This window comes from Dryas octopetala, chromosome 9 (genome assembly GCF_963921425.1).
Source record: "Dryas octopetala chromosome 9, drDryOcto1.1, whole genome shotgun sequence".
Lineage (NCBI taxonomy): Eukaryota > Viridiplantae > Streptophyta > Magnoliopsida > Rosales > Rosaceae > Dryas > Dryas octopetala.
The window spans coordinates 12,962,197-12,979,904 of record NC_141374.1 but is presented as its reverse complement, the minus strand read 5'-3'; the positions used below and the strand labels follow the sequence as shown (position 1 = coordinate 12,979,904).

General features: G+C 33.8%; 1 protein-coding gene across 1 annotated transcript; it reads right to left on the bottom strand.

Annotated features, from left to right (window-relative positions):
* Window positions 1-552: 552 nt before the first annotated feature.
* On the bottom strand, window positions 553-5,311 carry ARF9 (auxin response factor 9). The gene is made up of 14 exons (XM_086255938.1): window positions 4,772-5,311; window positions 4,549-4,655; window positions 4,321-4,422; window positions 3,948-4,004; window positions 3,694-3,846; window positions 3,496-3,580; window positions 3,277-3,367; window positions 2,957-3,121; window positions 2,738-2,851; window positions 2,561-2,633; window positions 2,259-2,412; window positions 1,530-2,131; window positions 1,223-1,410; window positions 553-1,119 (listed from the first exon to the last, which is right to left on the bottom strand). The coding sequence occupies exons 1-14, from the start codon at window positions 4,821-4,823 to the stop codon at window positions 993-995; spliced, it is 2,070 nt and encodes a 689-aa protein (XP_086112064.1). The 5' UTR covers window positions 4,824-5,311; the 3' UTR covers window positions 553-992.
* Window positions 5,312-17,708: the final 12,397 nt, after the last annotated feature.

The window sequence follows — 17,708 nt, the reverse complement described above, 5'->3', positions numbered from 1 at the left end:
TCATAATTAATTTTTTAAACACATGACAACATTTTAAAAGAGAAGTAAACATACACCTTAGTATACACCTTAGTTAAAGGGGTGAGCAAAACTGCTCTCAAAATAAAACACTACTTGAAAATTAAGTGGTTCTTTGCAATTTCCAAACAAACTTCAAAATAAAAAGTTAATGGACCTTATACAGGTTTGCTCTCTGGGCCATCAAATAACAGCATAGCCCATAAAGGATAATAACAAATGAAACAGCATCTACGAGGTACAACCTCTCAAAGTACCCATTACCCATATATTATTGGTATACAAGTCCATAATCTAGCCCAAAGCAAGTATATGGATCACAGCTTCAATGCTTTTACAGTCCACCTCCAGATATTTTTTCAAGCACTGGGTATTAAATTACCTCCTACTTATTTCAGCTAACCTAAAAGCTCCAGTGGGGGGGTTTAGGTGGAACCTAAAAGGGGGAGAGAGGAACAAGAGTGCTCGCTACCACCAGCAAGAAGAAGCGACATGTGCACAAAAATTTGGATGGGGAAAAACAAATCGCATTGATTATTACAAAAATCATTCATTCAAAGCTAAAATACAGCAACAAAAAGATTGCATTTGCATACTGCCACTCACTAACGACCAAGATTACACTGTCAAAGTACACATATTTACAACAACATGGAACAAAGACTTCACCACCCCCTCCCCTCATCCACCCACCACAAAATAGCTTTAAATATATTCACATATTCTAATCCTATCCACTATCCAACAGATGCTGCATTAGACCCCTTTAATTTCCCAGTCAAATTGTAAGTTAGCTCTAAAAAGCGAGCTATCAATTAGCCAATGTCCTCTCTACTTCCAACTTCAAACTTTTTCTTTTTTCCTTTGACCAAATTAAGAAGAGTCTCCTCCACAAACAAACAAACAAACAAAAAAACCATGTCCCAAAGATCCAAAAAAACAAAAGAGAAAGAAAAAGAACAACCAGCTTGGTGTTAGTCCGAGCTTATTACAGTCCCTTCAACTTCTAGTGAAGACATAGGCAGTTTGCTCCCTGCACTAATTTTCTTCACGTCCTGACTTGAGCATATAAAGATTCTTCTCACCATGCTACAGAATTCCCTGCAAAGAAAATGACACGAAGGAATTAAAACTAACACAAGTAACATGTTAGAAAATCCAAACGCTAACCGTTTACAACACTTTTGTATTAAAGAATACTTACGACCATGGGTCGTCACCCGCAAGCATCATATCTCCTTCATCATCAGTAAATACAATTTCCCACTTGTTACGTGGACCAATCTGTCCCTTGATATCAAACATCTCCTCCAGCTCATCTATAAGCTGGTCATATCCTTCCAACATTGCCAAGTCCACTGCTCGGCCAACAGCTATCCCCTGCATTTGAACCTTTTGGCATGTCCAAGCACCATAAATCAGAACTCTGCTAAATAGTCTACTAACTCCAGATATAGATAGTTGCAACTTCGAAAATAAATAAAGGAAAAAACAAATTCTACTTTGAGCACCTTGGTGCGACTTCTGGTAGACGTGGAGCAACTCTGCTTGCTCTGTGTCTCTTTTGGTGACTGCTCAGGTTTGCTCTCTTTAGAAGCCTTTGAAAGGTCAGATTTCAGGTCTGACTCAGCTGCCAACGAGGTACTAACATATCTTTCAGTGGTTCTAGTAGATACATTGATTGGTTCTGGAGGTGGCTTCTCCACAGAAGGGGAGCTCGTAGAATGATTAATGAGATCTATCCCAAACAATCGCCAACTAGTCTCAGTTTTCCTCCCTTTTTCAACATGGTCAAACATTGAGTCACTTTTCAGCTTTGATGATTTTGGAGTTGAATATCCAGACAAAACAGGCCAGGCAGAAACACTTTTACTATCCTCCATTGTATCCTGAAAGATATGCTGAGAACCACCTGCATGAGAAGATAGCCAGCCACCATCAGTCTGAGTCCTTGAGATAAAGTTGCTATTGCTGATAACATCTGTCTGCTGATCGTGCCAAACAACATGGTTCTCACTTCTTTTGCCTTCAGCAGCAACACTCAGTTGTGTCATGTCATGGGACTGTGCCAACCCAGGATTCCAGAGAGCCGATGCAGTTGAACTTGTAGCATCTATAATCCAAATAAAACAGAATTAAGAGCTAGAAAACTTATAATAGTCCAAGGCAAAGAAAAAGGAAAAGAAAAGGGGGGAGGTTGTTTGGTTGGTTACTAGATAATATACAGTAAGAAGTCCTACCATGAGCTGGGATTTCAGTGGCTGGTCGAGGCCTTTTGTTCTTCACCACAGCTGGTTGAGGAAGACTCGCAGGTATAGAAGCCACAAAAGGTTCTATCTCCCAGGGTGAAACCCTGTCAGGTCTTGGAATGGATGCAGACTCATCCCATTGAACCTGAGAGAAAAGTAAGGTCAACCATTTTCATTTAAGACAGTGCACAAGGGGAAGGGTAAGGGGAAGAGAGGAACAATATTACAAGAAAAAGAAAAAGGAACAAAAAGAAAAGGTAACAGAAAAGAAACTAAGTGTAAGAAGAGTTTACTTTAAGTGATCGCCATTTTGAATCTGCCCAATGACGAGATTTATCTTCGAGACCAATTATTGTCCCTGAAAACCTATAAAATTTAAAGAACATAGAACAAGAATACATTAGACAGTTCATAAACACATTTAAGGGAAGAACAATTCTCACAGCAATCCTGTTTTGCACTTTTACTACCTTCGCTCAGGAGCATCCTCCCCCTCAAACCTCATCTTGAACCTCATTCCAACTGCAAACTTATTGTTAACAGCCTCCAAATACTTATTCAAGCTAATAATGAACTGACTTGTCCTGGACATTTTAAAAGGGAATCATGAAAGAATATGAGAAATCTGGTGCGAATGATTCAACACAAAAGTCATCTTAAGTTTGTCAGATTTAATTAATGCATCATACCTTGGTTTATAATAGACTACAAAGAGAGTTTGGGTTGCAACAGCATGAGATGCAGTTGCAAGAACCCCTACATGCATGCTTTGACTTGAGATCACAGATGATGGCATGCTGCTATGTTGACGAGCAAGACGCCTAACTCCGACACGTAACTCCCCGCTGTCCCCCCTGAGCAACCAATCTTATATAGTTTAATGATTGTTCCATTGGAAATCTATATAGCCAATAACCATAGGGGAGAATTTATTTTTCAGGCAGTGTTAAATTTGGTTGACAACCAATAAAAGGACAAAAAAAAGGGACTACAAAAGCAAAATGTATACCTGAGAAATACAAAGGAATCCCCGGCACTCAATCTCTTAGAAGTAACAAAAGTACTCCAGCCTGTTGTAAGCAAGTGTCTTCGTGGTTGACCTGTTCAGTTAATTACAGATCGAGGAACCATGAGTGAGGATTGATAAGGTTAATTGGTCCATCACACATCATGTCTGAATGTTTACACATTTGGGACAAAAGGGTGCAAATCAGACGAAGTAAATCACCTCTGAAAATATGCTTAAATCGCCACTCATAACCATGAAGATCCTTGGAAACCAATTCCTGAGTTGGGGTTGACTGGGTCATATCCTGAAAAAGAAGATACACACTTGGTGAAAAGGATATAGACATGGAAATCAACATCAAAGAAATATCAAGACTAAAGGAAAAGTCAACAAAAAGGCAAAACAAAAGAAAAATACCAGTGGAGGAAGGCATTCAGTGGCGTGTTTCCGTAGAACAGAAAACCCGCCATGGGTGCTTGTATCAGAGGCTGTTAAAACTTTGCAGAATGAGTGAACTGTCGGTCTTGGAGGTTCAGGATGGCAAGGATCGGGACTAGTGGGCTCGTTTTGCTAAACATAAATATTAACACTATTAGAACTTAAGGACAAATAAATTGCTGCCCAAATATAGAAAGCTGTTGAAATCAGAAAGAAGCACAATTGGTTCTTACACTTGCATCTGGAAGTAAAGTAATCTGTGCATAAACCTCATCCGTTTCTTGTTCAGCCTAAAATTTCAGAAAACTCAAGGTAAATTCTTGCCGAATAAATAACTTTCACAAATTATACTTAACTCGTTCGGTTTCTGAGAAAATGCAGAAAATAGAAAAATATATTTTATGAAGTCCAAGACTTCCAATTACAAGGACCCTTTAAAATTATAACTCCTAATCAACTGGAGCTAAATTCAACTAATGGATCCAGCTGATCTGACTTATCACTTTTCCGGAATCAAAAGCAAAAGTTCACTACTTTCCATCCATCCTTCATTTTCTCAGTAACCAAACAGAAATTAAGAAACAGAATTTGAGAAAGAGGAAATACCAGTAGCTCAACGTGAAGGACGCGACAAAGAATCTTTGAGGGAAGGTTAAACTGCGGAATCCCCTGATTCACTTCCAGATTTGTTGGTGTTGACGCCTCTAACTATATATACATATAAACCCCCCCAAAAATAGCAAAAGGGTTTCAATTTCAACGAAAATATAACACTTCCATAAACAGAAAAAAAAAAAAAAAAAAAAAAAAAGAAGAAGATGAAGAAGAACTTACTTGTTCCATGTGCCCCTGTGGGAAGTAGAAGACTCTCTCGCGGTGGCGAGGGACATCAACGAGTGGGCCCGCACATGCCTTCCATAGCTCAGAATACAGAACATCTCCTGCAAAACCAAAACCCCAAAGGAAAATAAATAAATAAATAAATAAAATTTTTAATTTGCGGGAAAATTGAGCAAAGTTTGAGAAAAATGAGAGAGAAAATCAACGGCCATTTTACCTTCAATCGAACCATTTGGCCGCGAAAACGACCCTCCTCGATTAGCCATCATCTCTCTGTCTGCCTCTCTGTCTCTCTCTCTCTCTGTGTCTGTGTTTCTCGCTCTAAGCTAAAAAAGCTGAGCTCAATGCATACATATAATTAAGCATAATAAATACCGCCAATAATAATGAGTATTATCAAGCCGTTAACACGATTTTAACCACAAAGCTCTTTGCTTTTCGACTCCACCAGCAACCAAGCAGCACCAGCAGCACTTCCACTTTTTCTCGCTCACGCACTCTCCGTGTAACGATTCACGATCGAAAAACCGTTACGCCAAAACCGCCAATCCCCTCCTCTGCAACCGTTACAAAACCGCCTTCCTCAGCCCCGCAAAACCGCTTTTCGCCCTTTCTCTTTCTAAAAAAACTCGCACAAAAACACTTGCTCACACTCTCTCTCTCTAGGAGGAATCCAGGAGGAAAACGCCGTTACAGAGAATCCCCAAACCGCTTTGCGCGCGTCTTGTTTGTTATACGCGACTCTTTGTTTGCTTTTAACTCTGACCCTCTCTCTCTGTGCCTTTCTGTGTAATAGTACGAACTTCACTAACCGTAGTTGGGTTAAGTAACCGGAGGTTGAGGTTAAGAGGACGGAACGCGTAACGGAGAGGTGGGCGGTAAAGGGGACGCGCCGTTTTATAACGGCATGGGGATGGGGGAGGGGCGTTTTTTTTTTTTTTTTTTGGCCAAAGGGGGAGGGGCGTTTTAATTACCAATGATTTGCTGATTTGAACGGCGCTTCGGGATGCGTGTGGTTTGGGGTAACGGAGGTCCATCAAGCTGTGCCGCTCCGTTTGTCGCCGTCCCTATCGTTGTCTGCTTCGAAGCAGGCAACAGGGTTGGCTTGAGTTAACCCGGCAGAATTTCTTGGCCAAAAAAAAAAAAAAACCCGGCAGAATTTTGGGGGGATTTTAATTTATTTTTTATTTTTTTCATTTATGGATTTTCGTGGAGGTTAGAATAATAATAGAATGGTTTTGGTCTGATAATTACGTTGTGTGCCACTCTGTAATGTGGGTGGGGCCCTCGGTAACACATGGTAAGCGTTGGATCTTGATTTTTTTTTTTTGACCTTTTCTTTTCCCGGACAATCTGCGAGCGGTTCGGTGGTCCTTGTTCGCACACGTCAGCAGAGTTCCCATTTCCGGCTCTATGTGATTGGGTTTTCTTCTGCGTCGCGCGCCACGTGTAGTCACCCTTTCCTTTCAGTTCGCTCCCACGTAATCTTTTTCTGCAAGAAAATATTTTCGTTTTAGCACGACTGCAAATAGCACGGCGTCGTTTTGCTATGGACAAATTGCAAAGATTTGGGCATTGCCCGAGCTTGACACAATAGAAATAAGAAAACATTTTGCGTGTGACCTTAACAAGGCATATGATCTTATTAACCTACGTGTTATAATATAAATAATCAATAAATTTATACTTTTAGATATTGTATTAATAAATATACACTTATTATTTCAAAAAATATAAAATAAAATAAATTTATAATATTACTTGACGATATAACGATCATACTAAAATATTACTCACATATTAAGGTATCCTACTTATATTTACTTGATACCAATTTAAAGACCCTGAATCTATCACAAATATGAAATATTGTGATGCAGAATAGGGCATTGATAGATTAGCAATGAGTGTTAATCAAAAAGATTTTAAACGGATTGATTCATAGGGAGCATTGTGCTTATTTTTTAGGTTTTTAATCACATTTCTGACAAAGCTTATTATCTTAGTAGTGTAGAATTGTCTTTATAAAGTCTATAATTCACGGTAGATTTTAGGCTCGGCATGTTTTTTTTGTTACATGGCTCGACATAATTGATTACATTATGGTGAAAATTTGTCTTTTTAGAGCTTAGGGTTTAGATTTTACTTCTTAATTACATAAAAAATTTTGGGTAAATTCTAAGAAATGAACCATTCATCAGTATTAAATATAACTAAACCAAAATATGAAACAAGATAGTTTAAAATTTAAATCGATCAAACAAGCACAACTAATCAATTATGAAGAACTCCAATGCAATTAATTACCGCATCCCCATCAAATTGTTGTTAATTTAAAGGAGCTAAGTCAATTCTATTTACTTTTTATTGACAAGGAATACTGTGATGTAGTACACAAACAATGAAATCCCACATTCAAATATTTATATTAAAGAGAGAGAGAGAGAGCTACAAGCTCAGATTTAGGTGTGCTTTACCTCTTCCCCCCTCTCGGAAGAACAACGAAAAGTTAAGTGAAGATTTGTTTAAACCCACCTTTGGTTTTAAATAAATGACTAGTCTAAGTAGTCTTCTTCCCTACTTTGCATCTTTTAACAACTTAAGCAACTCTCTGTCCCCCTACAAGAATATATCATACTCATATATGATTATCAAATCCAAGATGCCTTCCCACAAGCACCACTTTATTTGCTCTCTCTCTTATTCACTCAAAAATTTAATCCCAACTTTTTTAATGTCACACATCACATAATGCTAAGCTTCTTTCTTTTTTGTTTTGGGTAGGATTGATCATAAATATACTATTTATATAACCTAAACTATATGTTGCTTTTGGGACCAATTTAGATTGAATGGCAAGGCCACTTTATGTGCTCTCTCTCTTATAGACAAAGTGGTTCAAGTGTTAGATTGAATGGCAATGCCAAACAAGTACTTATCTTAAGATTGATGTCAACTTTTAGCAAGTTGAGTGAAGAGTATAATGATTGATGTTAATGGCAAAAAAAGAAAAAAGAAATTGGGTCCTTGACTTGTTGCAATCACTACCATTGCTTTATATATGGTATACATCTGATCATTTATACCAAATAATATTTTCTATAATGGCACTTAATTATAACTAATTTGTCTAGTGATCAATTAAGAGATGTTATATTTGGTCTAATGGAATTAGATGCTACTTGAGAAGTCAATTATGAGGTCTTTTTGTGGAGGAAGATGTGAAATTTCTTGTATACATGGAAGCACCTTCCATTAATTAGTTTCTAATTTAATATAGAAATGCAAGGAATTATTTGGACTTTTGATCTTTGAACGTTTCAAAAATGTTTCCTTATGTAACTTAAAAGTAAAAAGATGTAAGGACAAAATAGTCTTTTGATAAAGTAAAAACTTTATTATTAAGAACAAATTTGCACACCTATAATCAAGGAATTAAATTTTAGATTTCGAAGAAATTTCGATGGAAATTTTAAAGATTTTTAAATTTCGATAAAAATTAGACGAAAACGATGAAAATTGCTATCAAAATATGAAAATTTTTAATAAAACTTTACCATATGTTTATTTAACATATTATCTACTAAATTAATAAAAAACATTGAAGAAATCAAATTATATATAGTAGGTTTTATGTGATATAAGGTAAATCTAATGCGCGCTAGAGCAAATACTGTTAAATAAAATTAGTATAATGAATAAACAAAATTAGTATATTCTTTATACTGTATAATTTAATTATACACTAAAATTTAAACCCTAATACTCTATATATTCTATATACCCTAATACTCTTTATACTCTATAATCTATACATTAAACTCTATATACTCTATATTCTCTAGGATATTAGGTTTTAGGCCCTGTAAGATACTTTTAATTATTTTTTTATTTAGAAATGTATTAAAGTTTAAGATTTAAACTAACTAAACGAAATCTCAAACTTTTTTTTTTCTTTCCAATTGTCCAAAGGCCCCAAATCCTCCTTCATTTTTTATTTCCTTACTTTATTTCCTTATGCCTTTCTCTTCAGTTTTTTTTTTAATCTTTCCTTCCTTTTTTCTCGTGTCTCTCACCTAGCCAAGCTTTATCTTTACTAAGTGTAACAACCCAAATTTTGGCTTATGGTAATTTTGTTACTTAAATTTTTCAAATTTGTTTTAAGGTTTGTTTAAAGGAATTAGAAATTTTTTTAATTTATTTTAACTAACTTAGACCTTTGATTGTGGTTCTAGAGTTTAGTTGTGTGAAAATGAATTTTAGAAAATGAAAATTCAAGAATTTGGCGATTATTTTTTTTTTCAAAATTAAATTATAAGAGTAGGATTTTTCATAATTTTTTTGAAAGCAATTTGACTATTTTGAGGTTATAGGAAATTAGTACTCATCAATACGAGTCTGTAGAATTTTTTGGTGAATTATTTGGAGTCTTGAGCTATTTTTGGTGAATTTCTGAAGTTGAAGAAAAAAGAAAATATGAAAATTTGTAAAATTTCTGTAAATTTCACCGAAATCTTCCAAAAAAATTATTAAACATATGTTTCTATTTCGGAACCCTAAAAAAACGAAATTTTCGACGAAATTTAATACCTTGCCTATAATTATAAAGGTCCATTGACTTTAGATACCAAATTATAATGTTTTTTCATTTCAACTACTAAAACATTTATGTCATTTCACTTTAGGTACTAAATTTTAGTTTAATTACCAACTTTAAAAAACATGGTTATATCAAACTGTGACTGTCTAACAATCAAAACTTTTTTATTGATTTGTTGTTTTTTTAATATTTGCAAGGTTTAAACTTTAATGTTTAGTCTTTGGGTTATAGGACTTCATTCCCCAAACCTAAATCAAAATTATGAAACCCTTAAAAATTTTGATTTTTTATAAATTTTAAATAGTTACAACTGTGACTGTTCGACAATTACAACTGTAACTGTTCGACAGTCACAACTGTATAACAAACGGATTTGTGACCTAATCCAAAATGTTTTACTCTAAATTAGTACCTAAACTAAAAAAAATTAGTGTCTTGCTGCTTTACTAAAAAACTATTGATATTTGGTATTTAATCCTAATTTTCTATAATTATAACTCAATTAACATAAAATGATAATGTGAAAGAATTATGGTTTCATTTCACGTTTCTCTTTACTTTTAATTTTCATCGTGATTTAAATTGTAATCGTAATTTTGTAATGTAATTACTGAGTTTTTATAAAAAAATACATTTATCCTCCCTTGATGGGAGAAAAAAGAAAGAGAGCAATAACTGTTTTTTATTTTTTGTGAGAAAACTCTTTGAGTCTTTGGTGATGCTAACGGGCATATATTCTAAAACAAAATTATTATCAAATCAAACAGTGTAAGAAGAAAAGAGACCCAACAATGAGATTCACAAACTTTTTGCAGCAAACAACCCAATTAACCACCCAAGAGTTGTTTGGCCTTTGTTTTTGCCTTTGCATTCAAACACCAGTACTACAAATTATTCTGCTTGGGTAATTAAAGTTTGTACACAAATTTGTCCTGGTGGGAATGCATGACAGAAAGCAATGTGAATTCGGGTCAGCATTTGTTTGTTTAATTAACAATGGGATTAATTAGTACTATTTAGTATTTAGTGCTGTGGATAAGCGTACGAGGGCCTGCTTGGGTCTTAAACTTTAAAATTTTGTTAAGCTTTTTTTGATCAGAGAACGTGGACAAGAGTAAGGACAAACCAATCACAATTTGGTTATGTGTGTGTTTGGCTGTACCCATGGCTCTGCATATAATTAGGCCCCCAACTTAGATTTCTTATGCATAACTTTATTGTCCGACACCTGTCTTATTAATATGATAATTGGACTGTCTTTTTACTAATAATTGGATGTGTTTACAATAATATAATGTTAACAAGATAAAGAAAAAATATATATATATAATGTTAATTTTGAAGTATGTGTTAGGAGAATTAGGTGGAATTAAATTGGGGATTGACTGACTGAGTAAAATTTTGGGATGATTATTATTTGTTTAACAAATCAACGACAGAGTAATAAGAAGAAGAGATCTAAGAAAACTTTTTTACTACTAGCTTCATAAATGAATTGATGAAATAGAAGTTTAGAATTTTACAACTATGTACACAAATGAGAAAATAAATATAAAGCTATAATATCTTCTAAAGTTTAAAATGATCTAATCACACAAAATTATTTCTACCACATTTTTTGATATATTACTAGTTATATTTTTTACAGTGACACGTAAATATAAGAATAATCACATTTGTAAAATGTATTTAGTTGACTATATAATGTGATACTTGATGTGTTGATTAAAAATTTGTTATAATAGTTGATATAATAAGTACAACTCAAATGCCACATTATAAATACACATCAATTGTCATATATATATATATATGTTAATGTGATTTAAGAAATATTATGGACTTATGGTTTATCAGTTTATGTGTGTGTGTGTGTTTTTCTTTACTTCAGGAAATTAATTCATGTGTGGGTTTACTCTTAAGCCCAATCCTGATGACCTCAGGCAGGTTCTTGTTGATCCCACTCTAGGGTCTGGAAAGGGACACATGATGTGTATTTGCCCCACCACACCCCCCTCAAACCAGGATTGCTTTTACTGTTGTCACTAAAGACTAAAGACAAGAATTCTTAAAAAAAAAAATCATTAATAAATTAAATATGCTTGAGAGAGAGAGAGAGAGTATTTTTTAACAATAATGCTAGTTGTCTCACATTTTTTTTTCCACATTTGTATCCCATTTGATGTGTCATTACTTTATTGGAAGAGTATTTCTTTTTTCTTTTTTAGGTTTTATTTTTTAATTTGTAGTATCCAATATATGAATGCCATGTAAGATGGTATGAAATTGTGGTATAAAAATGTGATAAGTGTAGCATTACTGATTTTTTAATTAGTTACATTTTTATTCCTCTCACAAGAGAGAGAAAGTGCCAAGATTGGTGGGGTCTATGATATTGTACGTGCACACCCCATGTGGAGACCAATTTGGTTGGTGTTCCTTGGCTGCACTCACACCTGCACAAATGAAATGAATGACTTGGTTTGGGAAAATGGAAAACAAAAATTAAGAGATATAGAGAATTGGTAGTGGGGTAGGGATAGTAGGGTTAAGGGTAGGGGTATCCTACAACTTTTTTTTCAAAAAGAAATGCAATTAAGGTTTGGTTTTTGTTTACGGGTAAACATTAAAGAAAGATTTATTTTGGTTGGAATCCATGTGGAGACAATCATGGGAAAATGGGAAGATTTTCTAGCTTGTGGGTGGAGGGCTAACCTGGAAATTGCCTCCATGTAAGCATATATTTCCTTAAAGAAATAAATGGTAGAGAAAGATGAATAGAATTTTGGTCCCCACAGCCACAGGCAATATAGAGTTTAGATATTTTTTTTTGTTTTGTTTTTTTTCCTTTGGACCTTCTTTGAGGCTAGAATTAATGTGGACTCCTTGTTGGTCCAACAAACTTGAAATTTACTGGGCCCTGTTTGCCCTTTTTGCTTTCTTTTTGGGTTTACCTTTCTTAGTGCCATAAGAACGGTTTTATGAAATCCTACTTGGAATTTTTCCCATTTGACACTTGACACATAATAGATTTGGGACTTTTTTTGGCCAATAGATTAGGGACTTGAACACCTAATTTTCTTGTGTCCCAATCAAGCAATCGACAATATTATTTACAAAGTGGGGGTTTTTATTTTGATTGCATTTTTTTTATTTTATCAAATGTTGATTGCATTTACAAAGTGGGTTTTAAGGTTTGTAATAAAAGACAATATGATAATAGCAGTAATAATTTACTATAATAATAGGTCAACACTCAACACTCAACACTTACTAAAAATGCTTGGCTCAAGCAACTATATATTGAATATGATTATTGATTTAAAAAACCAATATTAAATAGATCGTACTTGATTTAAGCCTGTCTCATGTATAAGATAATCTATTTTGTACACATTTTGTTCCGTATTTGATGGATTAAATATTTCAAAAAAGATATTATATCAGTGTTGTAATGTGCCTATTTTGATTGTGTCAAACTCATACTAACATGACCTGTTTTATTCCTCCAATTTTTACAATTTTTATACATATTGGGGACCAACCTCGTATCCTTATACTTAGTTTGTTCCCAAAGTGACAAATGATGTATCTTTTTTACAAAGTGACAATTTTTACAATTTTTATACATATGGAATGCTCTTCCCACATACACAATCTTCCTCATAAAGCACAGCCACGCGTGTAAAGTAGAGACACCATAAGTTGGTATATATGTTTAAAAAAAACATGTACTTCTTTAATCAAGCAATCAATCCCATGAATGAAAATAAATAAACAATTTTCTTTTTCTTTTTTAGCTAAGCAAAGATTCCTCCTAATTTAACTGTTTCATTATAATGCAAAAAAATAAGTCATATTAGTACTACAAGATTGGTCAACCATGATTATTTATCACTAATCAAGTCAAATTCCATGTTACTCTTCTCCAATTGGTCAATCAGAAGCCTATAGGAGATGAATTAAGTGCTTAAATTAGGCCCCATGGGATACCTACATTTGCAGAATATGATAATTGACTCCTGATAAGCTTCATGGCATTTTCCAATCCAGATAGATGCCTTTAATTGAATAACAAATTGAAAAATCAACAATCCAATTAGAGTCCCAAAGGGGAAAATTAAATTTAAAAGGTGTTCATATGTGAACTCAATCATGTAAAAGTGTATAAAACTCAAGCACTAGTTTACAGTAATGGCACCACCTCATAAAATTGTAATATATATAATTAAACTTTTCTTCCACTTTCAGTGACATTAGAAACAGAACAGGACACTGATTTTTCTCATGGAAATGGCTTGGAAGATAGAGATTGTCACTGTTTTGGGTTAAATCCAAAGCTGAGATCTTTGTGATGTCAGCAGAGGATCTCTCACAAGCATGCCCAGGAAGATTATCATCTTCCTCAACTTAATAATGCTTTTTTCTGAAAAATGGGTTACTAAAAAACAAGCACATTGAGTGTCATTCAATCAAGATGAATTTATATTAGTACCTAAACATGCCCATTTTATGGCTTGCTTGTATATTAAATGAGGCTGAAGAGTTTAATGTTAGCTAGCTTACCTACCAACAGTATGAAGATGAAACATAATTAGTTGTTGAACCATATCAAATGGTCTACACACACATATATAGCCATCAATCTTCATTTTGACCAAGTGTATAAATATATACTTGGTCAAAATGAAGATTGATGACATATATAGAGCAATGACACCTGCTCACTAAACACTCTTACCTCCTTATTTTCACAAAATTTAGAAGGGTTACTTCTTTATTATCCCAGATCCAATTTAGTCCTGAGGTTTGAGGTTTCCACATTCTACAATCATGCATGCTTATGTCCTTTTTCTTTTCTCTTCTTTGTTAAAAGAAGGGGGAAAAAATGGCAGCAATTAATTACAGAGGTGGGTTGTGACTAATTTCCAGTAAAGCTGAGAGGAATGTTATTAAATTGTATGATGCAAAATCAAACTAATCCTTGCCATTAAGAATGAGCTTAGTAGGGTCATCTGTTGTTGCCTAGTTGGTCCTCTTCCTCCACTGTACTCTCTCATTATCATGCTCAACAAAAACAAACTCAAAGTATAATATAGCTCCTTGGGAGCAATGGCCTACTGTCCTTTATAGTGTTCAAAAAATCCAAGCTCCTATGGAGCAATGGCCATTATGAGGATTTCTTATATATATAGGATAATATAGCCCTCAACCAAACTGGTGTGCCCAGTTCTTTTTATTTTTGGTGTTAAAAAATCTGATTAAACAAAAGAATCTTCCTGGAAGCAGGCTCTTTTATGGTTCCACTTCTGTTTTTTTTTTTTTTTTTTTTTTTCAAATTTTTTATTTAAGTTCTTAGTTTTAATAATTTATGAGGCCCTTTCAAACAGCAGCAGTACTATACTACATTGGTTCATACTTCCCATTTGTAGTAGAAGGGAGATGACTAAAACAAAAATTAATAGGCTTAATTATCGATGTACCACCCAAAACTGTAACTCATTCTCACTTTACCACCTGAAAATTTTTTTGTCCCAGATTACTACCTGTAACTTACATCCGTGTCTCATTTTACCTTGTTCCGTCAACAATTCCGTTAAAAATGATGACATGGCCGTTAATGCTGATGTGGCCCGCTGGATATGCGCCACGTGTCACATCTTTTCTTGTATCTTCTGATTTTTTTATTTTTATATTTTTATAAATTTTGAAAATTAATTAAAAATAGTTCCGAACTTAGAAAAATATACGCAAAATTCCTATTGACTTGTCTTGACTAGTACTAATTTACTATGGGGTCAAAATGCTAATTTTCCCACTAAAAATTTTCAGAAAATTTGGAAAGTCCAAATTTATTTCTAGAAAATTAAAATACTCTAGACTCTTTGGAAATTTATAGGATAATCTCCCGAACTCCAAAAAATATGAGATCTGCACCGTTAATCTTCTAAAAACTAACAATACCTTTCTCGTGAACACTTGCTACCCAAAAGACCTCTCGGCCTTAGAGGAAAATAAATTTCCCTATAAAATAAATTTTAGAAAAATTCTAGAATTTCCGTAAAGTCTCGAAATAATTCTCTAAAACAGGCTTTTGATAATTTCTAAAATATTTTTGAGAATTTTCCAAGAGTTTACGAAAAATTCTAGAATTTATTTAATAGAGGGAAATTTATTTTAATTTTTTAGAAATAAATTTAGACTTTCTAATTTTTTTGGAAATTTTTAGAAGGCAAATTGGTAATTTAACCTTATATTAAATTAGTGCTAGTCAAGACGAGTCCGTAAGAATTTTCCGTGTATTTTTCTGAGTTCGGAGCTATTTTTAATTAATTTTCAAAGTTTATAAAAATATAAGAATAAAAAAATCTGAAAATAATATAAAAGGTGTGACACGTGGCGCACATCTAACATGCCACGTTAGCATTAACGGCCAGATTATTATTTTTAACAAAATTATTGACGAAAAAAGGTAAAATGGGATACGGATGTAAGTTACAGGTGGTAATTTAGGACAAAAAAATTTTTAAATAGTAAAGTGAGAATGAGTTACAGTTTTGGGTGGTAAATCGATAGTTAAGCCAAATTAATATGCAAAAAGAAATTCTAACGATTCACAAAGATGATTGAAAGTTAGATGAGACATGATAGCTTAGAATTGTTGAAGTAAAATGAGGATATTTTAGAAGCATATTCCTATCATTAAATAAAGCAGATTACTCATTATACTTGGGCATATGATGCTTCAGCTTCAAGGGCGCGCCCTAAGAAAATGATTAAAATAATCCTCTACCTATTAACAACTGACAAGCCTAGTATTACAATAGGAGACATACTTATACTAATAGAAGAAGAGAGGCAGCTGTAGAGTTAATTACTAAGTCCTCAATGTCAACATCAAGTTACCCATGTGCTTAGAGTTGTTGGTCACATTCACTCTCATTCACCAGCAGAACAGTAATCAGCACCAAGCAAGTGGGTTCACTGATTAACCTTAATGTCGGCGTAAAGGCTAGATTAATTAATTTAGTTTCTGGTGCTAATACCATCCACACATTGAACCTCAGGAGCAACTTGATCACCTGGCTAGAATGTTTAGGTGCATGAATCATCATTCATTAACAAACCTTAGTCTCTCTAGCAAGTTGCAGCCAGTGGTTTGAATGACATACTAATTAGACTAGTCAAAGAGACTATAGAGAGGCATGAGGCATCTCTCTCTCTCTCTCTCTCTCTCTCTCTCTCTCTATTTGTGATTTAATCTTTCTTTCTGCTTAATAATTAAACTATTAATTAGAGAGTGACATTCCAACTGTATAGAAAAGTAAAAGGCAACCCATTAATCAATGATGGCTATACATGAGAGCCATGGGTTTTGTAGAAAGGAACACACTCATATCTTGGCTGCAATAAAGGGAAAATGCATTCCCAAATTATTATATTACTCACCATCTTAGTCAAAGTAATGGCTTAATTACTCTTCCAGAAGACTTGAAGTCTATGCATATGTTTCGGCTGTGCTTAATTCTCATATCACTTTCATGCTTGTATATATATCCCTCTTTACTTGTATCCAATGCACAGAGGAGGTTGATTAATTACTTGATCTAAGAAAATGATTGGGCAATTGTCTATGGATTGAAGAGTTATTGTTGTTAATCTAATTTCAGTAGTTAGGATACACTAATATAGAGACACTCGGAGAAATAGAAGAGAGCATGTTCCTCACAAGAGATGAAGAGAATATATACAATTTATTTATGAGGAGATAGTCTTATGAGTTGGGATGATGTTGTTCCAACAGAAAATTCCAGAGAATATTATTATGTCTTGAAAGCTTCTAGAAGTCAGTTCTAGAAGTTATATTCATCCTTGTTCTGATCAACTCAAAACTCCAAATAGCCAGTACCATGTTGAAGAAGGAATATGAAAAGACTTTGATGTTTTGGAGAAAATAGAATATACTCATACTCAATATTGATTATTCTCCTAACTAACATACCAATGACTTAAGGAGTCTCTGATTGGATGATAATGTCTTTGTCTTCTTACTTCTTTTGGTGGATTCTCTTTCTTATTTCTTGGACAAAAATGGCAGAGATAGTATTCAATTGTCAAAATGGCAAGGAAATTTTAGTAATCTTGAATCCATTAAAAAACAATTAGTAAATTTTCTTAACACCCTTAACCAGATTTTTTTTTGTTGAGTAAAACATGTAAAAAGTTTTATTTTTTTGGATAGATCCCTAGCTTTAATAGATTTTGTTAAGTTTAATCTCTCAAGTTTTTTGGTTTGCTAGGTTCATACCCCTAAGGTCTATGTTCCTAATTGGTCAAAAAAAAAAGGTCTATGTTCCTAATACATATCAATTGCATTCTAGTCAAATAAATAAGCCCAATTAAATTCGAGAAGAGCAAGGTGAACTGGTGAAGGGAATGCTTTATTTAAGCCCATAATTGTTTCTACAATTGGTCCATTATGTTTTGAACTCTCAATACAAAATTCATTTGCATGACAAACATATAAATCAGAAAACATCCCCACTGCCCCCTA

What these genes read in the sequence shown, in the direction of transcription:
- ARF9 (XM_086255938.1), bottom strand. Translation starts at nt 4,823, where the DNA reads ATGATGGCTAATCGAGGAGGGTCGTTTTCGCGGCCAAATGGTTCGATT. An exon ending in CAAAATGGCGATCACTTAAA is followed by an intron (nt 2,413 to 2,560) that starts GTAAACTCTTCT and finishes CTTTTCTCTCAG; the next exon opens with GTTCAATGGGATGAGTCTGC. An exon ending in CACTGAAATCCCAGCTCATG is followed by an intron (nt 2,132 to 2,258) that starts GTAGGACTTCTT and finishes TTTGGATTATAG; the next exon opens with ATGCTACAAGTTCAACTGCA.